Genomic DNA, 23,061 nt, shown 5'->3' with positions numbered 1-23,061 from the left:
CTCACCTGTGTGCACTCGGAGATGGACTTTCAAATGGTGTGATGATCGGAAAGATTTTCCACAGTAAGGACAGTCCTTTCCGGACATTCCACGACCTGATCCGGACTGAAGACTCCCAGTGCGCATACCGTTATTTTCATCTATGGTAAAACATATAATATATTTACACTTGTGTGAAATAAGGACAGGTAGGAGCCCACAGCCGTGCACATTTATCTCAGAACATCCTTGCATGTACACCATTTAGTTTCTCTACTTTATCACCACAGGAATCGATTAAGAACTCCGATCAGGGTAAAGACTAGGCACACCATCAGCATTCTCCACTGCCCTATGAAATAATGTAAACCAGCTCTGAAACACCATTGTGCTGTATGACTTACCTAATCTTTGACCACTCTATTGATGGCTATCATTCATTGATGAAGTAGTGACATTTCGACCAAGGGCAACCTAAATACCCTGCTCCTTCGCCCCCCACCCCCCTCCACCCCCCAAAGAAAATTAAAGATTACTTGTGTACTGAATGCTACTACTGGAATGTAAACTCCTGTTGTCTAGTTAAGCTCGCAGCTGTACAACCAAATAAAATTAAATGCTCTTAGCCTATGAAAACCTACATTTTAAGACTACCATCCTCCAAACTGATTGTCTGGGAGGGAATGGGCCAATTATAAATGTCAGGGTCACTGAGAATACAGTTCTAATACCTATGGGCAGTGAGAGGGGTCAATCTTTTCTAACAAACCACCCTACTGCTCATTCCTTCATAGACGTTCATACTAGAAATCGATGCTATATGCTATGCATTGGGTGCCACATTTGCAAACTGAGCTTCATGCTTACACATTCATCGGTAAACTTATGGAGAGTACTTTCATGGATGTCCATTTGCATGTACACTTTTAACCCCTTCGCTGCTGGCCCGTTTCCGCCGCTGTGCGGTAAACAAAAGAACAGGGGCGGGCCATGACGAACCCCAGCCGTCATCAGCACACGAGCACCGTAGTGCAGGACGGCTGGGGTTCGTCATCAGCATACAAGGGGTTAATATGGTTATAGTACAGAAACCGCAGTATTATCAGCTATCCATGGGCTCAGAAAAAAAGGAAGATAGAAATACTATAGCACTGGTCTGATTGGACCTGTTCCTGGTGTTTGATTTCACAGACCATTAGGTAATAGTAACCGGCTTTAGTCAGCTAGGCGTTCAGTGCCCTGTCTGAACATGGTTAAGAGATTTCCTTAATGGAAGACCTCAACTGACCACCTAAAGCCCTACATAAGAAGCCCCAAGTCACATCACATTGGGAGAGGATGTGGCCTTACGGCTAGAGCTGTCGACCTCGAAGCTGGGTAACCGGGTACGAGTCTGGGCAACGATGCTCAACATCCTGTGATTCTGGACAAATCACTTAAACTCCCTGTTCCTAACAAAACAAAAAAAAAAAAAGAATGGGTCCTTCTGTAACGAAACTGGTGCTCAGGTTAAGCGCTCCGGTACCGGATAGGTCAAATTTGCGCTATATAAAACTCTGTAAATAAAAATTTAAAAAAATTGCAGGTTATCTTGCATGTTGTGGCCACTGTGCTCGTCTGACATGGTCACTATTACCACACTAATACTAGAATCCGGTATGAGTTTAATTTAATATAGGTAGCCCTCATTATAAAAAAGGTTGGGGACCCCTGGTTTAGTATATGTAAATCTGACACCATCACATACCTGCCGTGGAGGCAGGAAGGCGCAAGTGAATCTGCAGCACTACACACTAGGAGTAGATGATTAACGGCTACTTCACTATTCCCCCATCTCGATGTGGATGATGTCTTTCTTCACGCTCCATAACGAGAGTGGTAATTAGTGTTAAAATGGCAGTTTGACACCTCCCCCCCCCCCCCCCCCGAACACAGACTAGGACCAGTGATCCTCTGCAAGATCCATCGATGCCTTCCGCACATAACTGAGGAAGCCTGTATACAATTTTAATGTGGCATGAGGAAGATGTGATGGCAACACTAATCCACATGTTGCCCATCTAAGTAGCAATAGCCCATCCTGTGTGAACTGACCAGGAGCCTTACAAACATTTTGGAGTTAGGCTGATCATCAAAGTTCCCTCTAGCGTGAGCTGAACAAATTAAATCCAATTTCTTCACGTTAACATCAAGGAGGAACCCATGGAAAGTGTGTATAAAATTTCAACCGAAAATGCAAACGAGAAACAGACATGAATGAAACTAAAGGTTATGAAACACACTCTTGCACAGGAGTTAATTGGCCACAGGGTTGAAATACTCAGCATGTATGAAATTCAACCATTTTGCAGAGGAGTGCCATTCAGATGATCCTATTCCTCTCGCTGTGGCACTAGGCATGAGATGGTGCCCGGATGTTTGAAATAGCCTCTGTAAGACTTTGTCCTACAAGAGGCTGCTGCCTGGCTTGAACATCTACAAAATATTTTGTAAATGTGTGTGGATTTGACCAAGTAGCTGCCATACAAATGTAAGCTAAGGGGATGTTTCCCAAAAATGCAACCGAAGCCCCCTTTTTCCTCAGAGTGTGCTCGTGGAATGGTAGGCAGTGTTCTTTTGGTCTTTATAAAATAAATGTATAAATATTTCACAATCCATCTTAGAATTCCTGCTTTGGAGATGGCTTTACCTTTTTTGAGATTTGAGAAAGCCTGAAAAAGCGGTTGGGTTTTCCTAAAAGGTTTAGTTCTCTCAATGTAATACATAAGTGCCCTTTTAACATTGTGTGTATGGAGAGCCCTTTCTGCAACATTGTCAGGCTTAGGGAAGAAAACCGGAAAGACAAGTGGTTGATTCAAATGGAAAGGAAAGATAACCTTTGGTATAAATTTAGGACAAAACCGGAAAGACAAGTGGTTGATTCGAAAGGAAAGATAACCTTTGGTATAAATTGGGAGTGCGCATCCTCAGTCTTGTCCGGCTTTTACACACCCTATCCACTGCTAGGGTTGGGACAGGCCAGTTTGCATCTGAACCTGTGGCCCTCGGTTGAGGCACTAGACAGGGCTGCCCATTATCACCACTCCTGTTCTCACTGGCTGTGGCCCTCCGGAATGGGGATACCCCTGGGTGATGGGACGCATGTGATGTTGGTGATGAATGTTGTGGGTGTGAAGTGGCAGCCATCCGTTTTTAAGTACTTAGGGGGTCACAATCCATCATCAGGCAGAGGAGCTACTGGAAAAAATCTCAAATGCGATTTCCGCCGTCAAGTCGCAGTTGCACTTCTGCCCTGGACGGTCATGGGTCACACCACCCTGCTCAAAATGATGGTGCTACCTCCGCTTTTGTTCTTCTTCGCCAAGCTACCCCTATATACACAAACTCTATCGACCCCCCCCCTATTTTCTGTTCTTTTGAAAGCACCATGTGGGAGTTTATTTGGCACGGCTTACGATGCCGCGTTGCTCTCTCTAAACTGTACCTACTGGTCAGCCAGCCGGGGAGGGCGGTGCAGGTGGACAACATGGAGCACTACTACCTGGCAGCACAACTGCACTGGGTGGTCAGATGGGCCAGCGGCCGTAATCTGGGGGATACTACCGCACATCTGCCACTGTGGAGGCATTCGTCCATCCTCAGACTATTTCATCCCGGAAGGCAGGGAGCAACGCCCATCGAGCTAATAATGGAGGTCGCGCACAGGTGTTTCCTACGGAGCCTGCGACTTGCAGGCGATACAGTCCCTCACACACTGACATTGCCTTTGCAGGCCACACAAAGGGGCTGGCGGGCCGCCAACGGGGTGGAACGTTCCACTTGGAACGAGGCGGACTACAGAATCTGGGAGATTATTGCGGCGCCATATGGCATTGTTTGATGTCCTAGTACCGCGAGGCCAGTTTCTCCTGCACACCACGCTGCTCGCGGCCCTGCAGGTGATGTGGAGGAAAATATTACAGGAACCCACCATACAATACATGGGATGGGTACAGGGAGACACCTCATGAAGTGGATCGCTGACTCATTGTGTACTAACGTGGTGTAACCACTGGATCCTCCTAGGTTTCACTGGGAAGCAGACCTTCTCAGACCATGCACAGACCGGGAATGGGAGGCAATACTGTAGGGACCCACGATCATCCCCAGAATCTCAAGGTTCCAACTCATACAATACTACATCATTCACAGGGCATACCTGACACTGAGGTACTTCAGACGCACCAATGCCCGCTGTCCTAGGTGCCAGCTAGTAGACGCAAATCTTCAGCATATGATGTGGAGCTATGAGGCGCTTGGTATCTACTGGCAGTCCGTGGTGTCTCACTTGTCCAACTGCGTTGGGTGAGTGGTAGACTGCGCTTGGGAGGTGTGCCTGTTGTGCCTCTACCACAGATCCAAGAGGCACAAGGTGACATCTAGATTGATCAAATTGGGACTAATCACGGCCCAACGTTTGATCACCAGGCACTGGAAGTGGCCGGAGTCTCCATATGATGAGACTGCGGGTACTTCGCTCGTTGACGAATCAAGCATAAGTGGAGATTGTCGCTCTCCCTCGCGAAGACACCTTGGGACTCTGGAAACTGATGATGGCGACTGTATGGTACACAATCCTCCAGGAGCTCTGCTGCACCTGGAAGACTACAAATCCAAAGTCCACCTTGGGCCCAGAGGTGGCACATGTAGAAGCCGGTGATGAGATGTAGCAGGGGGGAGGGGGGCACTCCAAGGGCTTAGCGAGCAGGAACTCCGGGGGCGAAGTTGTGGCGTTTTGAATTTTCTACAGTGGAGAATAGATTTATGTCCGGTGACATTGGAAGTAACCGCAGAGGACTTGGGGTGGAGTTCCCATTTGTGAACTTGTTCCTGTGTCCTCAGCAGGTCCGCCAATTAATTGTTCACTCCCAGAAGATACTCTGTCAGGAGGTGGATGTGATGGCGAATAGCCAAGTGATAAATGGTCTATGATAGCTGGGACAGCTGTAGTGAAGGAGTCCCTCCTTGTTTCTGGATGTAGTACATTGCCCTCATATTGTCTTTCCAGATATGATGGGAAGGAAGGATTTTAGAGCCATCTGAATTGCTATAAGCTCCAGGACATTGATGTTGAGTTTTTGTTGAAGAGCAGTCTAATGACCCTGGACTGTGGTGTCCTCAATGTGTGCGCCCCATCATATGAGTGATTGATCCGTGGTGATAGTCACTTGCGGTACTGGGTCCAAACAAGGTCTGCCTTTGATGATGATTATGTGTGTGTGCCCCACCAGTTCAGAGACTGACGGACCCTGAGCAAAACCAACACTAGATCATCCAAATAATCCTGTATTGTTCTGGGAGATGTTGTATTAACTATACCATACTGTCCCAGTTGGCTCTGTTATACAGAGATGGAAATGCTACAGACATAGCTATGAGCCAATGATTGGCGTGTCCCACTGCCATCCTTTTACCTGCTGCATCTATGCGCTTACTTTTTTTGTCAGGATGAAAGGTGTCCCCAGTACATTGGTGAAGCTGTTCTCTTCCTTGCAGTTGTTACCACTAGAGAGACAGCTGTTGGGTGTCCCATTATGCAAAGTGGGTCAGTGGAGAAAGGTTTGTACTTCCTCTTAATTCGTGTTTTAAGGACTCTAGTTTTGACCAGGTCTCAGTGGAGACCTTGAGGATGGACCTATCATAGGTAGGTATTGTACAGGGTGCTCAGTTTCAACCAGAAACACGGTTTCCTCCTCTCTAGTATGCATTTTTACCTTGTATTAATCAGATGCTCTCTGAATAACACTATGGTATGAGGAGATCTCACCTGGCGGTGATGTTTTCGCTGGTATTGGGAGTTAAATGTCTCAATCTGGTATTACAATATTGTATGCATTCCAGAGATCTGAACTATGGGGAGGGTTTCCTTGTGAGTGTCATGTGCGTAATGACTTGGACTCCCGGTTTCGACATCAAGTGTATGAATGATGGCAATATAGGCTGTGGAGATGGAGCGCGTTCAAGTGGCATAGGGCTTGCGGCGTAATGTTCAATACTTTTCCTCTTTTAAGAGGATCTGGAAGGCCAATACCCTGTCGAGCCCCTTTCTGGAGTTGTGTATGTCGCGGCTCCGATGAGGTGTGTGTGTGTGTGTGTGTGTCAATGCCGTATGTTTGGTTGGCTCGGAAGGCTTTGTTGAGCCCAAAGGAAGGTGAGGTGTTGGAGTCTTTGCTGGTGCCATAGGGTGCGCATGCGTTAATGGCTTCATCGCTGCGTATGATCTCCGTGCCTGTCGCCTGGAGTCCAATCAGAATAGAGTGTAGTCTTGTCCTGTCTCGGCTCCGAGGCGCTCTCTCTGTCGACCAGAACCTGAAGGCTGTGGTGCACCCAAACTATGGTGGGTGGTCTTGGGCTTAGTTTTTAGGTGGGGGGGGGGCCTTGGGGTGAGCTTTTGGTTGCTCTTTGCATCCTCATTCTCGGCCCTAACCCTGCCTGTCCTTGTGGAGGATCCACTGTTGACATCACCGATTCGTTATCCTATTCATGTTGACTGTACTCATCGGAAGCGACCTAGTGCGGGATGCACAGGATGGCATTCCCTTCTACTGCTAAGTCGCTGCCTTCTTCATTGCCAGCCTGTGCGTGTTGTTCCTCGTCTGCTGAGAATTCAGCTGGCGTCATCATGTCGATTATATGTGCTGGAGCGTAGTCTTTTTATTCTTGAACAGGCTATAGATTACATGCATTGTGCTTGTCTGAGCACATATATTTAGTCCCACATTGAGGGCATTTCCTAAAAAGTCTCCTTTTTTCCTTCCATCACCCTGGAGTCAAACATTCTCAGCAGACCCTGCACCAAAGTTTTGGTGTAGAAGCCGACCACAGTGAAGCGGTCTCTGGAAAACCTGGATCCAATGGCTGGAGATATTGAGGTGAAGTTGTCATCAGTATCTATCATTATGGGGTGGGTCTATGTTTTCATCCCCATCCCCTAAATCCTCATCATCAACTTGTGGTGTGGGTGATAAGAGGCGGTATTGGAGAGTGCGCTGGAGAGGTAGAATGGCTGGAAGCTGTGGAGGTGGTGTAAAAGGCCTCATAGGTGAGGTGGCCAAGTCTTTTTTCTTTGAGGGCATCTTGGGTGTTTGAGGTGTCCAATTTCCTCTTTTTAGGTGGTATAGAGGTAACTTGCCCAGTAATATCCTTTTGCATAGGATCCAGTGGATCTGGATGGAAAAGTTCCTTGGATGAACTGTCATTTTCGATGCTGAGGATTTAGCCTCCGAATGGTGTTTTGGTCTATCTTTAGAAGGAGTTTTTGTGACCTTTTGCTTAGGTGGAGTTTGACTCTGAAAATTTTGGCACTTTGTTCGGATCCGAAGTTTTGGATGGAGTTAGCTTCGGTGCCGAAGTCTCTGGTATTTTGGATTTTGGTGCCAAAGAGTCTGGAGTCGACAGTACCTTGGGCTTATGTTTCGGTGCCGAAGAGGGTTTTTCGGCACCGTGATGTGGCTGGCTCGACCCGAGCTGCCTGAAGGCTTAGTGGGCTTCGGAGCAGCATCACGGCTTCGACCCAGACCCGAAGGTGCAGGTGTTACCGGAGCCGTATTATTTTTTCGGGGACGGGGCGTCGACATCAGTACTCACGGTTCGTTGACCTGGAGTAATCGACTGGTCGTCTGAGTGATTTGTCAGCTTAGGAAACGCTGGCTTGTTCATCTTCTGTCTCTGGTTCCGGATCGTCGGGGCCTGCCTCGAAGATCTCTTCCGGCACAGAGACTGTTGATCTGGACATTTTGTGACGTCGAGCCAGGCTATTGAATCACAGGCCTGGCAGTGTTCTGGAGAGAGACAAAGGTTGTAGACCTCGTGGATATCTGTGTGTGGGAATTTAGCCCCAGTCCTTTACATATGCTGGTTGATGGCGCTGATCGGCCTAATGGCCCATGCCGACGACCGGACTTGAAAATCTGTTTGGGAAGTAGATGCGCGTTGAGAGATTGCGATCAAAACAATACCGTCGAGCGCTGAGAGCTTTGCGCGTCGAAGGGAAATCAAAATGACAGAGCGCAGCAAATTACATCAGAACCCGATGGTGGAAAAAAACAATCTGGAGATGGAGTTGATGCCCATGCGCACTACTAACCAAAGGAGGAGTCACCTATCATGTGACTGCAAAGATTTCTACAATAAAAAAGTGCAAACATCCAAGCTTACCATCAGATGGCGATCTATGCAAAAGTATGTGATCTACAGCTCATATGCCTCGACCAATGTTTTTTTATGTATGTTTGGTTCACAAAAATCAAAAAACAGAAATAAAGATGCAAAAACAGTGACAGTGAAGTCACTCCCTTGCTGAAAGCTTGAACTGGAGGGCGAGTGAGAACACACTGACGCAGTTGCCGTCAGACAATTTACTGAATGCACAGTGCGCGCATCAGCTTAGGGTATGAAACTGCTCATGGAAAGCGAAACTACTACAGCTACGAGTGGAGCTTGTCGGTGAATCTGCAAAGCGGACCACTATTTCCCACGCCGGAGTCCCTTATGAGGATCGGCCGGAACAGGGCGTTGTACTTCTAAGAAGAGACTTTTGCTAGGATCTCATATGAGCATTCTTTCAGCTCCTCTGCTTTCAAACTTTTTGTGAAATACTTGCATGAAATCACTTACTATAATAAATGTTATAGCAATACTGCTCATTACAACCTGCTCTGAAGCCACATAAAATCTGCTTAAACAAAACCTCCCTTTACTTTCGAGACATCCTTGGACTTTAACGTAAATACTTCAGCTCCACTTGTGTCAGGATCCTTACAAGCCACGGGTGCTGCGATTTTCCGTTTGTGCTGCATTTCCTACGGTTGCACATGTAATGTTCTTTGTCGTTTTTTCTCTAAAACGGTCTCCTACAAATATCATTAAAATTCATTGACGTGGCATCAGTCATGTTTAATATGAGTTTTAAAACCACTGCTGTTTACGCGATAACAAAAGACAGACACCTAATTACGAAAACAAAAATAATAACATTAATTTAATAATGGCATAGTGCTGCTATAAACTGTGAAGAGGTGCCAAGTGTCGCTCGTTGGAAGGGTAACACACTGTAAGTGCACGATGCACAGTCACTTGCTGGCTTCATACTATGCCTGTGCAAGAACATGGTCTGGTGAGATCCAGCCTGCACTCTGAGTTTCCTCCATTAGGAGGTAAACTGAATCACTCCAGTGCCACCTGTGCCCTGGCTGCAAGTGTACAATAAAACTCTGTGTCCCCAAACAAAAGTTTCTTTGAAAATATGTGAGTATTTTCCGGAAATTAAGGATATTATATAGTAATGCCAACCAATGGAAAGCCAAAAAATAAGAATAATGTACTGCAATTAGGATAATGCAGCGGGACAACAGTAGCAGGTTAGGTCAACTAAGAGAGCAGGCAACTATGAGAGCAGACATGAGCGGCAGCAAGACAGACAGAATGCTCTTTAAGCCCCCCAACTTAGTGACACTGGATGGAAAGTCGAAACGGGCAATTTTTTGCCAATTGACTACATCCATCTCTTTTAAGATGTGGACTGCCCTGAGCAAATGGTGCAACCAACAAATTTGCGTGCTGAACAATTTGAGAGAACATCGGGGCTCTCTTGGGCCTCATTTTAGGACACACAAGTGGACTCCAACTTCATTAGGGGAGTCAAAGACATTTTTGGGCCTTGCACTCAAAATAGGGCGTGGGAAGGGAGTGCATAAACGCACGGTTTGGGTAACCCCCATCTCTGCATAGTAAATAAGCAGAGATAGTTTTTTCTATTGCAGCACATGCTGCATTTCAATGACTGCACTGCCCCGAGCTCGATTGGCTATATATACAGCTTGAGAATTTATAAAGGGAAGGACTCCACTCTCAACCCTGCAGATTGCCCTTCAACACTAGGTGTCAGACATAATTGTATGGGAGCTTGTCTAGCTTCTCTTTCACAAAGATTATAACCTTTATGTGAAAATTTTCTATACTAGGCTAGAGCTGTTCAGTGAGCTCTAGAAAGGTAACACTGTGTCCTGCGGTACAGTTTGTTGGCGCTGGAAAGGATTTCTGCAGGAGCTTTTTTGTAAGAAGCTCCAGAAACCCCACAGCACTGCTTTGCGATCCAATGAACTGCCACCAGTCAAGTCCTCAGATAGGCATGATGTGTACGTGCTCACTACAATGAATGAATGAATGAGGGGCGACTTATACCGCACAACTTAGCCCAAGGGTATTAAGGCGCCAATAAGCTCAAACAGTCTAAAATTCTCCTAGTGCGCGATTACGGGTAAGCCTCTACAAAAAACAAGTTTTTAATGCTTTACGGAAAAGCGCAAGGGAGGGTTGTCCTGCCAATTCAGGGGGAAGAGCATTTCAGAGCCTGGGCACCAGGGTAGAGAAGGCTCCACCTCCCCACCTTTGCTTTTCCAAATCTTGGAACTGAAAGAAGATTTTTGTTCGATGAGCGGAGAGCCCTGCTGGGGGAGTAGGAGTGTAGGAGGGACCTGATACCCTCTGGGCCAGAGCCATACACAGCCCCATGAGCAAGACAAAGGATCTTGAAAGAGATCCTGGACTGGATAGGCAGCCAATGCAGGTTCTTCCTGGCCAAAGAAGCTGAAGAAAGTCTAGGAAGATTAAGGACCATTTTGGCTGCCGCGTTTTGCACTATCTGCACAATTCATGAGAGCACTTCCTACGTCAAAGTTTGGCGTCATATGGCCAAAGTACACAAGCCCACCTGTATACTTGATTACAAGTACATGGGCAGAGTGGATAAGAATTACCAGGTCCTTCAGCCATATAAACTCATACTTCGTACAAGAAAATGTTTATGCAACTGATAGAGTTGGCAACATACAATGCGTAGAAAACATTGAGGGATCCAAGCAAGCCACACCTCAATGTACTCCCCGGGGTCTCTGGTTTAAAAAAATGTTTGGTACGTTTCCCAAGATGGCCGCCGAGTCCAGGACCAAAGTCGGGTCGTTTTGTGAAAGATAATTTTAATATCTCCACATTTTGGGCCCTTCCCTGTTGCATGCACTAGGACTACCCACACAAGTGAAGTGACATTTTTATCAGGAAACTTAGGGGGAATGCCGGGCGGACAGATGTTTGTGGATCCCTGCAGATTGCAGAACTTTCCATCACAGTGGAAAGTTTAAAGTGTGTAAGGAATTCTGGGTAAAACATGGAGACACAAGTCAGCCCGCCCTGGATACCCCATGGTCTCTAGTTTTCAAAGGTGTACTGGTTGGCCCAGCAGTTGAGGTGTTAATGTAAAGTAAAGAAATTAGAGGTGCAGACTTAAAACGCATGGAACAAGAATAGGTGATGAGAAACTACAGGACTGCTTTAAAGCTGAGACTTCCTACTCAAACAATTTACTGCACAAGTAAGTCTGAATTAAGCAATAGTTGGTTACAAGATGAGCCCCACTGGGCCTACATAGACTGCCTAAAAAAAAGATTCACAAAGGCAAACACTCATATTCATATGCTTAGGAGTGCCCTCATCCATAAAAAGCTTCATATAAGCTTCATATACTTTATGATCACACACATAGGTTAAGCAACTTGAAAACATCAAGAATTTCAAGAACAAGCAGAGGCGGAGCACTGAAGGTGACCGGGAATCCTACCACCACAGTCATACCGAACTATAACACAATGCCCCAAATCTATCCCTAAAACACATGTATTTTTATATGCCTAAGAGAGTATCATAAGTTAACTAACTAATGACATCAAAAGCCAGTCCAGGAAGAGCTACCTCTAGCTGCAATCTTGGCAAAGCAACCCCTACAACCGATAAGAGGATTTCAGGACTAAAATGAGATGAGTATTCCTTGGAAACCTACCACATTCTGCATCACATAGCAGACAACCAGAACAGGAGTGGTATACCTAGCAACATTGGCGTTGGTCTCCCTTCCATTATTTGCTTTTTATATCTCCTTTGTGTTGCTGGTGTTAGATGCTCTGGGCGCTGTGCCACTGCCATTCAGTGCCACAGTGCGAATGCTCCCTATTGTAAATTGACTGCAGGAAGTGGTATTCCCATAATTGGCACATTTGATTTACCCGTTAGTCCTTAGTATAGTGCACCGTGCGTGCCCAGGGCAGGTAGACCGAATGCTGCTGGTGGGCCTGCAGCGCTGATTGCGCCACCCACTGAAGCAGCTTGTAAAGTGGATAGTCGAATTTAGTATGCCCGAGCTCAGAATATTAAAGTACATCTTTTAGTGAGGATTATTTTTATATTCTGTGTTTGAAAATACCACTATTCGAAAGTAGGTATTTTCTGGCCTAAGCCTTCCAGTGTGCTCTGCTGTTGAGTATTGGCTGTCAGGTTTTGGAGGGACAGAGCAGTCTGAGCCCGACCTAGATTGAATAGAGAGATCTGCAGTTCGAATATAGGGTGGGTTGGCCCTTTGATCTGAGCAGGGATGTGCCTGGCAAGGTGAATGATAGCTCCACCTCCCACTGTGCGTCTGATGGCGGACCCACTCTTCCTGAAAGGCAGGATGCAGCCATGTATACAAAGTGCTCCAGGACGACATCAAACTGGTTCTGGCTGGGTTCAGGGGTTTTGTGACTTGAGAACAAAGACTTTTTGGGGTATAAGTATCTGTGCAAAAACCCCTACATGGCGTGTTACTTCTGGATGTCAAGACGAACCTCTGTCCGTGTAACCAGAGTGAAAGGACTTTGAAACTTTCATCTATCTAGCTGAAGCAACTAAACAAGGGCCTGATTTGAGCTTGCCTCCTGCTGAAGTCTCAGGGACATTAGACTTCGCCCATCAGCCATCTGGATTCCTATTTGAGGGGGATTCTACGCGCAGGTGAGGCCTCTGATGAGAATTCCAGAGCCTCTGGTTCTACTGCGGGGAACACTGGCTGAAAGTTATCGTATAGCTTTTGTGGGCCGCCGTAGCTGAGAAGCTGCTGCTGCTGAGTGCCCGCATTTGCCTGTGTTACCAAAGTCACCGTTATCGCTATTGTGGGCCGCTGCAGCTGAAGAGCTGTGCCGTTGACTGCCCTTATTGGCCTAGGTTACCAAAGTCATTGACATAGTTATTGCTGGCCGCCATAGCTGAGAAGCTGTTGCCGCAGAGAGCCCGCATTTGCCTGTGTTACCAACGTCATCGCAATTGTGGGCCGCTGCAGCTGAGAAGCTGCGTCTTTGAGTGCCCGCATTTGCCGTCCTACGAGAATCATCGCTATTGTGGGCCGCTGCAGATGAGGAGCAGTGCCACTGAGTGCCTGCACTAGTCACAACTTCGAGGATCTTGTTATCACCTGTGTGTGCCACTGGGTGCCCGCCTTTAAGCCCCGTCCCAGGATTATTGCGAGGGGACGCCACGGACCGCTACAGCTGAGAGCTGTGGCCGCTGCGAGTCTGCCTGTCCCCACCGCGGCTTCCTTGTGAGGCTGCCTGCCATGCCCCTTTAATCTCCGGTACATTGAGCATCACTGGGTCACGTGGACCCCGGCCTCGAACTAAGTCCATTCCACACCCTTTTTGAGTGCCTTTATTGCTTTTGAAGTGAATCTGTAATTATGTTCATTGTGGCTCCTTGAGTGCTTTTAGTCTCGTGTTCAGTCTATATAAAGGTAACTATGTTTCTATAACTACTTATGCTGTCCGTTTGTAGCGCATCTCGTGCGTTATTGTGTATGGTCATAAATGCTTCACACACTGCCTCTGAGATAGGCCTCTCTGCTCGTGCTACTTTACCACAGGGTTGAGCAGGGGATATCAAAGGGTGTAGCCCCCTTATTCTGAATTAGGAAGAAGGATCCCCATTTGGACCTCGGCACCAGCCGCTGCCAACTGGAGATCCCCATTTCTAACAAGGAGGAAAAACAGAAGATATCAGACATGAGCTTTAAGCCATCGCCATTTGTATTCATAAGTCCGGACAATATCATAATAAATGGAATATTAGATATCAGGTCAATGTAACCCTTTAGAGTCAATGAGCAAAGCACCACCCAAAATAAGTGGAAACAGATCAGAACAGACCAATGAGGCACATCAAAGCCCATACCTTGCAGAGCTATCTTGGCAAAATATATATATATATATTTTTTTTTTAAACTTTATTGATAGGAAGGAATAATGGTTAATCAGTTGCATACATCATGTCAGTAATCGTTACAGTTCATAGAAAGTATCATATCAGTAAGTAATGAGCGACAGTTTCGTAACAATGACTGAGATGTTGGTGGCTCCCCGGGCCTTGCATATATCTCAATTACAGGTTTACAGTGCGTAGTTTGTGGTCCCTAATTAACCCTTCCCTCAAACATCAGTGATGGCTACATCCCTTTTTAATGAAAACTATAGCAACAAACATCCCAACGTATCCCCCCAACCATGTGTCATCGCAACCCTTCTGTGCCACCCTTAGCATTTAGCAGCCTGCGCCACCTCTTACATTGCGTTGTACGGCCAGGTCCGTGTCGCCAGTGCAACATTGTTCCGTGCATGAGGCCACTGACCCAGAATGGTACATTCACTCCTCCTCCCCATCAGAGTCTAGGTCCTCTCCTTCAGGTAAGGGCTCACAGATTTCCCCTCTGTATACGTTCCACGCCGCCCAGACATTGTTCCACTTCCGGGGCGCTGCCCTGAGTACATAAACCGCCCTCTCTGTCACCATTAGGATGTCCATATTTTTAGCCCATCTACTGGAGGTAGGGACGTCCGGCGCCCCCCATTTCTGTGCTATATCCCGCTTTGCCACCGTCAGTGCCAGTGATGCCCAGATCAGCTCATACCTGCCCAGATCGTTGGGGTCCCAGATATTTAGGAGGCATTTGCGTGGTTCAGGCAAGATGGAAAGTTTAAGGGCCTGGGAGATGGATCGGAGCACCTGCCTCCAGAATTTGCGTATTTGTGGGCATTCCCATAGTGTGTGAATCAGTGTCCCTTCCTCCCCGCAGCCCCTCAGACAGAAGGGGTGTTGCGCTCTCTGTATTGTGTGTAACAGTGTCCTGGTGTAGTAGATGCGGTGGAGGATTTTGAGTTGCACCAGTCGTAGCTTACTAGAGATTCCCACCTCCCTCGGGGAGGCCAACGCCTCATTCCATTCAAATTCGTCTGTCTCGCCTAGTTCCCTTTCCCATTTTTCTTTAAGCTTTAGCGTGGGGTCTTTGAGATTGTTTATCAGTTTTTTATAGGTAAGAGAGGTGGCGCTTTGGAGCATGAAGTCTGTTAGCAGTCTGTCCTCCAATGGGGAGGAGTCCGGTAATGTGGTGCCAGCAGGGACTGCCTGTAGCAGCGCATGCCTAATCTGGACATACCGAAACGTTTCCGTAGGTCCGAGGTTGTATTGTTGTTGCAGGTGAGGGAATGGAATCACTGAGTCGTTGTCCCAGAGGTCCCCTACTGTAGAGATACCTATGGAGTCCCATCGTTCAAACCCCTTACAGCCTCTCAGATTCCCAAACGCCTTCGTGTCCCACAAGGGCGTCATTTTAGTAATTCGGCCTGCCCACCCCAGACGGGCCTGCGCCAAGTGCCACAGCGCCGCCGTGTGTTTGGTTGGACCAATGAGGGTTTTTAGCTGTGACTTGTTGTAGAGCACGGACAGCATACAGTCCGTCCCGAGTTGTGACCAATCCGCCCGATAAGCCGGGTCGTCTTTGGGGGCGTGGATCCAGTAGTTTATAATTTTGAGTTGGGCCGCCCAGTAATATAGCTGAATGTTGGGGAGCGCTATACCCCCCTCGTACCAGCTTTTTACCAGCTTGTCGTATGCTATGCGCGCCGGGCCTGTATTCCAGAGGAGGACAGTCACCAGCGCAACAATCTGTTGGAAATAGCGCGGTGGTACTAGGTGCGGAGTGTTTTCCAGAACGTAAAGGAGTCTCGGGAGGGCCATCATCTTGTACAATGCCGCCCTGCCCAGTAACGTCAGAGGGAGGGCCGCCCAGTGTTTAACATCTGCCCGCAGGCGATCTATGGGCGGTTTTAGGTTATTAACCAAGAATTCAGCCTCCCCGCTCGCGATGATAATACCTAAGTATTTGAAAGAAGTCGACGTCGCCAGCAGTGGACAGTTCCCCTGCAGTCTTGGCTCCGGGCCTCTCAACGTGTATATGGTGGATTTCGACCAGTTGAGGGTGTAGCCCGACGCGCGCCCATGTGTGTCACATAGGTCTAGCAGGGCTGGGATGCCGGTTTCCGGCGCGGTCATGTAGATAAGCATGTCGTCTGCATATAGTGAGACTTTGTCCTCCCATCCCCTCTCCCATTTGATGCCCGCGAACAGGGTTGTCGATCTGATCTGGATGGCCAGGGGTTCGAGTACCAAAGCGAAAAGCAGGGGGGGACAGGGGGCAGCCCTGTCTAGTCCCCCTACCTAGAGGGAACCTCGGTGACGTGTGGCCATTGGCTACCACCTGTGCGACGGGTTTCGCATAAAGCAACCTTATCCATGTTATGTATTTCGGCCCAAATCCCATGCGCTCCAGCACCACAAAGAGGTATTCCCACTCTACCAGATCGAACGCCATTTTGGCGTCTAAAGAGAGGATCACAGCCGGTTCCGTGAGGCGGTGCGTTCGAGCTAGCACTCCGTGGACTCTTCTAAGATTCATCGCAGTGCTCCGGTGGGGCATAAAGCCCGACTGATCAGGGTGGATTAACGTACTGAGGTGGGGTAGCAAGCGGGCGGCTAAAAGTTTAGTCAGTATCTTGGCCTCTATGTTCAACAATGATATCGGACGGTATGAGGTGCACTCCGTCGGGGGTTTCCCGGGCTTGGGTATTGTTACAATCGTGGCCGTGCGTTGATCCAGCGGCAGCTCTAGCCTGTCTCTGCTCTCTAAATACATGGCCAACAATGGGGCACTGAGGTCCGAAGCCACGGACTTGTACCATTCTACCGGTATCCCATTAGGGCCCAGTGCTTTACCGGACTGTAGCGCTTGGATCGCTAGCTGGATCTCTTCCTCTGTTGGGTCTAGTTCTAGGGTGTCTCTATCCGCTTGCGCTATGCTGGGGATAGCAATGTCTGTGAGTGTTGCCGTCGCCAAGTGTCGTGTGACCCTCCGTTCTGGTGTGTATATTTCCTGAAAGTGTCGCGCTAGTTCGCAGACTATTTCTGCTGGGCGTATCAGTGTTCGTCCATCTTCAGTGTCAAGCCTATGAATACCTCTTGCTCCATTCCCTCTCTTATCTAGCCAGGCCAGCATACGACCCGCTTTGTCGCCCACATCGTAAATCCTATGTCTAGTGTTTGCGATATACCCCTTCTCTGTCGTTTTGAGATGAGCTAGGTACTGTTGCTGCCGGACCATGAGGGTGTGTGTCGTGGATGGGGAGGGGTTCGTCATATGAGCGTTATTGGCTGTGTCGAGTGCAAGTTCCAGGTCAATGAGTTCCTTACGTGAGTCCCGTTTGTGTCCCGTAATCGCTGCGATGGCCGCCCCCCTGAGGACTGTTTTGTATGCCTCCCATAGGGTGGAAGGCGACTCCACCGTGCCGGTGTTTTCAGCAAAATACTGTGTCGTCACTAGTTTGAGCTTTTTCCGAATCTTGGGGATTTTTAGGAAATTGGGGTAGATTGGGTAGAGCCGAGCATTCCGTGTCCCCCCGGTGGTGAGTGACAGGACAATTGGAGAGTGATCTGAGATCCCCCTGGGTAGCGTGTCCACTTTGTCTATCGTGTCTAGTCCCACTCCCAGTGCCATGAAGTAGTCTATGCGAGATAGGCTATTGTGTACTGCCGAGTAGTAAGTGTAGTGGGTGGTCTCAGCATGCAACATTCGCCATAGGTCAACCAGGCCCAGGGCTTCCGCGAAGTCCGACAGTGGCGTCGTGCCTCGTGGTCTGGTTCTGGAGGGAAAGGTGTCGTGAAGTGGATCCATAACAGCATTGAAGTCCCCCCCTATAATCGTGTTGCTATCGGGGAGATCAAGAAGGAATTTGCCCAGTGCTGGTAGGGCCACAGAGTGTAGGGCTGGGGGAATATATACTGATACCACATTTAGCGCTCTGCCTTCCCACTGCCCATGAACCGCGGCAAAGCGACCCTGGTCATCCGCCACACGGCGGGTCACCATGAAGGGGGAAGACTTTCTCACTAGTATGCCTGTTCCCCTGGATCCAGTAGTGAAGTCTGCGTGTACCGCCATTGTGTAGCCACGTCTATCTAGGGCTTTGCAGGTGGACCCTGTGAGGTGGGTTTCCTGTAAGAGGACCATATCAGGATTCTGGCGTTTTAAGGCCTGGAGGACCAAGCCTCTCTTGATTTTGTCACCCAGGCCCCGGACATTCCATGTCAGTATGCGTAGTGGGGGGACCCCCCTGGTCGTGGAGGTGTCCTCGGCGGGCGTGTGATTAAGTGGCCTGGCCATAAGGCTGACTAGGGAGTTTTGCACACAACGTGTGCTGTGGCGTGATCCATGTGCTGACCTGTGTTATGCTGCATAGGGGATACGCAATTGCTCGGGTGATAGAACCTTGAAGGTGTGGCACGATGACTACAAACAAAAGAAAACATTTCAACATGAAAACTTCAATCCCATCCCCCCTCCCTGCTACCCTGCTCCACGGACAAACTCCCGCCCGCTTCCCCAACTGTGCAGAGTGCTTTAACCCTCCCCTAAACATCTTACTTGCTCGTGGGGTAGGTGAGTCCCCTCCGGGCACTGCCTGTGCCCACCCTACTCAGCCGCGTCCGAGCCACGGTGCCGCGGCCCTCATAGTCTCAAAAACAATATAGTTCAGTGTCACATCGGAGCCCCTTGTCCGGAGTCCAGCGGGTCTCTCTCAAGGTCTGAGTCCAGGCCGTTTCCGCCCCCCTGGCGTGGTGGTTGGGAGGATTGGCTGGGTGATGTCCTGTCTGTACTGTGTCGCGGTCGGTCTCGCTGTGAGCGATGTCGCTGCCCTGCCGGTCTCCAGCCCTCCAGCCATTCTTGAGCCACCTCCGGCGTGTCAAAGAACCAAGTCTTCCCCTCGGCCACTATCCGCAGTTTTGCCGGGAACATCATGGAGTATGGTAATTCTCTGTCGCGTAGTGCCTTCTTAACCTCCGTGAAGGATTTGCGTCGCCTGGCCACCTCTGCCGTGTAGTCTGGGAAAAACGCCAAGGATGCATTCTGAATCCGCACTGGCGGTGAATTCCTTGCCGCCTGCAATATCGCGTCCCTATCTCTGAAATTAAAGAGCCGCGCCAGTACTGGTCTTGGAGCTGCTCCCGTCTTGGGGGGGCCCCCCGGGACTCTGTGCGCCCTCTCCACCGAAAAGAAGTGGGACAGGCCTTTGGGCTGGAGTTTGTTCTTGATGAGATCTTCTATATAGAGGTCCATGGCCCCTTTCCCTTCCGTCTCCGGAAGCCCCAGGATACGTACGTTATTGCGTCGCGAACGCCCTTCCTGGTCGTCCAGCTTGTCATGTAGGAGCTTGGTAACTTTCTGCATCCTCTCCATGGCCATTTGTAGCTCCGAGGTGTCTTCCACGAGTGACTTTGTGACCACTTCCACTTGCGACACCCTCTCCGCCATCTTGTGAAAGTCCGCTCGCAGAAGGGAGACTTCCGAGGAGATAGCGCCCACTGTAGTTTTCACCTCCGAGAGCGTTCTCATGATGTCTTCCAACGTTATTTTCGGTGTTTTATCTGCGTCTGGAGCCTGCCCTGTGGAGGGTCGTCCCGTGGACTGCTGCTGTCCTTGGTGTCCATAGGCGAACTTGTCCAGCTTAGCTTGCGTGGATCCGCTCCTGAGGCCTTTACCCGCCATGGTGTTGGGGTTAGCGAGGACCAGGGCTAAGTTATAGGTCGTCGCGACCTGCGTGGCTTCGGAAGTTTCGCAGACAGGGATTAGCCAAAGAGTAGTCTGCAGCGGGAGGCGGACAGAGCGACCAAAATATATATTTTTTTAAGTATTCTAGATTTTCAGTCAATTAAATCCATATAAAGTAGATATATTTTCGGTTTACATAGCTGAAAGGCCATCACATTGAAACCATACCATGTTCAAGTGACTCATTAGAGGCGTGGCACAGCAGACAAGTTATATCCTTCCGGATCAAGTTCGCGCTATATAAAACTTTATAAATAAATAAATTTAAACAGATGAAATGTTTGCCAGCAATGGGAGATGGATCTAGTTCTTTTAATTTCATTTTAATTGAACATCGCAGAACTTTGCTTCAACATGTTCAGCGCTAGAAAAGTAAAAGCAGTAGAGATGGTAGCTTTTCTTAGTACTATAAAAGGGATCATTTAGAACGTGAAACATGGCAAGGACTGCTTTGAAAACTTGACTTTACAGTGCAGCTCTCTAAAAATGCATGCTCACCATTTCTTTGAACTATAGACAAAATGGGCTTTGGCTCCACTCGAAGTATCTCGCTCTCACTTTATTAGAATATTGGCTTTTTTTGGTGTAGCATTTCGCCTCTAATGGCGCTCCTGCATCACAGTGCATGAAGAATTATAGTGCATCTCAAAAGAATGCTTAACCAGGATACATTTAATTTTTTTAGATCATAGATGCACTGCATAAAGAAAGTGATCGTTTTTTTCGACTGCAGCAGGCTGTCTTTATAAATACATTTTGGGGGCGTGGGACCTATAGGCATTGCCAATGCTTTTTAAATACCCTTTTGAAACTCATCTGGAGGGTTTGCCAGGTTTCTGTAGAGTAATGAAATATCAAAGTGCTTGATCTATTCTTTCAAATAATTGATACAGCTCATGTATTTTCCATTGACAATTGTCAGTAGTAGCCATGCTCTATGGATTGTAAAGTACTAGAAGAATGCATGTCTACTGCAAAGGCCCAACTGGGCTTAATCTAGATAAAGTCTCACTAATTTCAAGGGAATTAATTTCCTTAATATTACAACTCAGCCACAATTATTGTTCAAGGTTCAGGACAGAAGTACTGGTAACCAAATAAGGGATCCATAGGTTAAGACAGGAGTGATCTTGACGATCAGTGTCAAGGAAATTCGACCATGTGATTGAAATACTGGGGGATTATAGAGATACCATCACTGCTATTTTTTAGGCCTGGGCGTAAATTTTGTTCCGCTCGCGGAATTTGCGATATTTTGATCATTTCATGTTTCGCAAAGAACGCGAAAATGTCGAAACTTCTGCGATCCGCCGCTAAACAGAATTATTTTCTTGTTTGTGCTTTAAAAATATGTTCTTGTGGGAGCGGTAGCAACTTAGCGGGTCCCTGCGTTCGCCGACGAGTTTCCCTATCCGTTCGCCACGAGATGTTGGATTGTTGGTAACCGGTCGTGCTATCCCGCGAGACTGAGATCGCGAACTAGTCATTCGACCCGGAACAGGAAATAAGCATCGCGAGCAAGATGGCCACGCCCATTAGCGACCGCATGGGCAAGTTAGATATATTTCCCCGCGAGCACGCAAAAACACATCGCGAACGGGTGGGAAAAGCAATCTCCGCGAAAGTTCCGCTTGCTCGCGGATATTTAGAGCAATTTCGCGATAATTTGCGTAGGGCAACTTTGCAAATTCCACCCACCCCTACTATTTTTCCGTTGCTCAGAAGCGAAATCTTACTTTTTGGTCTAAACGTACACAAACAACCTTCTAATCCTATAATTGCTTTTAAACATTTATCTTTCATGAAACCGCTTCCCCTAAATTTAATCTCACAAACTACCAGTATTTGTCTCTAAAACTATTTTCGGAGTGTAATGCCTCCACCTTTGTGCTGCTAGAGCTGGGGAACTTGTTAAGAGGTTTAGTGTGACATCTTAAGCACTTACATAGATGTTAAGGCGAGTATGGAGCCCTTGATTAACTAGTCCAGTATATGTAACAAAGGAATCTTACCCAAGATATTCAAATATAGTTAGCTTAGTGAAGGAAAGTCCAGTGCTGACATCCTCTTCCGCAGCGCATATTTAACAATGTGATCGAAAGGCCCTGGAATAGACTAACACAGCTTAATAGTGTGGACCTGGCTTTAATTAACATTCTCGCCAATAGTGCCAGGAACATTGCATTGCACACTATCAACAACCCTTTCCTGAATCCGGTTTCAGTAAACGGGAGTAGAGGTTAAGCTAGCCCAAAATCATCGGAGATTAAATTTTACCAAGAGGCAAATAATGGAGAGGGGCAAATACAGAGCAACCACAGGACATGGGGACACACAGAACACTAGGCCTAATGAATTAACAAAAGCAATTGGGTACACTGAGCCTTATCGAACTGCAAAAGCACAAGGCAAAACACCACCAGAACAGAGAGAAACACAGGATAACAAATAGGATAAAACCAAAATAAAAAGGACAAACCAATACTACAACTACTATCTGCATCACAGAATAAGTGGAAATAATATTGTGACTGACAAATGACTGGTGAAAGCCAGACTTTGTAGAGCTACCACTTGCTGGGGAAAGTAACAGATAGCAAGTAAAAGCTAATATCCCAACACAAAAAAGGGAAAAAGAATATTTATGTAGCAATCTCGGCCTGCAACCAAAGGGCGTAGCAACACAAGTCGTGTAGGAAACAGGAAACCAGTCAGATAGATTAGAGAAAATAAACTAGTCTATGTGGACGTTTTCTCGCAAAATCAGAAATAACAGAGAATAGTGAAACTGGTTAAACATGAGAAAAACTACATTTTGTTTATCTACATTATGAGACAACCAGAGGGCAAACCAAGCAATTGGTAGTAGTAGGATAAACACGACATTTAATCAAACAGTCATTCCCTCAGTAACTATTTACCTTTCATAGACTATGATCAAAACTCAACTATGCCCTCCTCCATTTCAAGCAGACTGCACCACTTTACATTATTGTAAAATATAAACATTTCATACGACTGAACTATGCTCACAGTTACATACCTTGGTAGTCTGAAATCAATTACAGATCATAAAATTTAAAATACTCACCACGAGTCTCCTACCCTAATACCCATACTTAATTTCCACTCTAAAACACCCACACATCTATGTCACTTAGCTTCATTAAAATCAATTCACAAAACATACTCCCTCCCCATCCCTTCTCACCTTTACTAAAAGGTTGAATGCATGCTGACTCGCATACATG

At 47.5% G+C, this 23,061-nt stretch overlaps 1 protein-coding gene across 7 annotated transcripts in view; it reads right to left on the bottom strand.

The window, feature by feature from the left end:
• The window catches only part of ZNF219 (zinc finger protein 219), a 425,855-nt gene that overhangs the window by 26,501 nt on the left and 376,293 nt on the right, over positions 1-23,061 (bottom strand). For all 7 annotated transcript variants that reach the window (XM_086923060.1, XM_086923061.1, XM_086923064.1 and 4 more), the window contains one exon: positions 6-140. In XM_086923060.1, coding sequence (XP_086779186.1) covers positions 6-140 — 135 coding nt within the window. The remainder of the gene's footprint in view (positions 1-5; positions 141-23,061) is intronic.

Source organism: Lissotriton vulgaris, chromosome 5 (genome assembly GCF_964263255.1).
Source record: "Lissotriton vulgaris chromosome 5, aLisVul1.2, whole genome shotgun sequence".
Classification (NCBI taxonomy): Eukaryota; Metazoa; Chordata; class Amphibia; order Caudata; family Salamandridae; genus Lissotriton; species Lissotriton vulgaris.
Note: the sequence above shows the minus strand (reverse complement) of the source record. Positions and strands in the feature narration are given on the sequence as shown.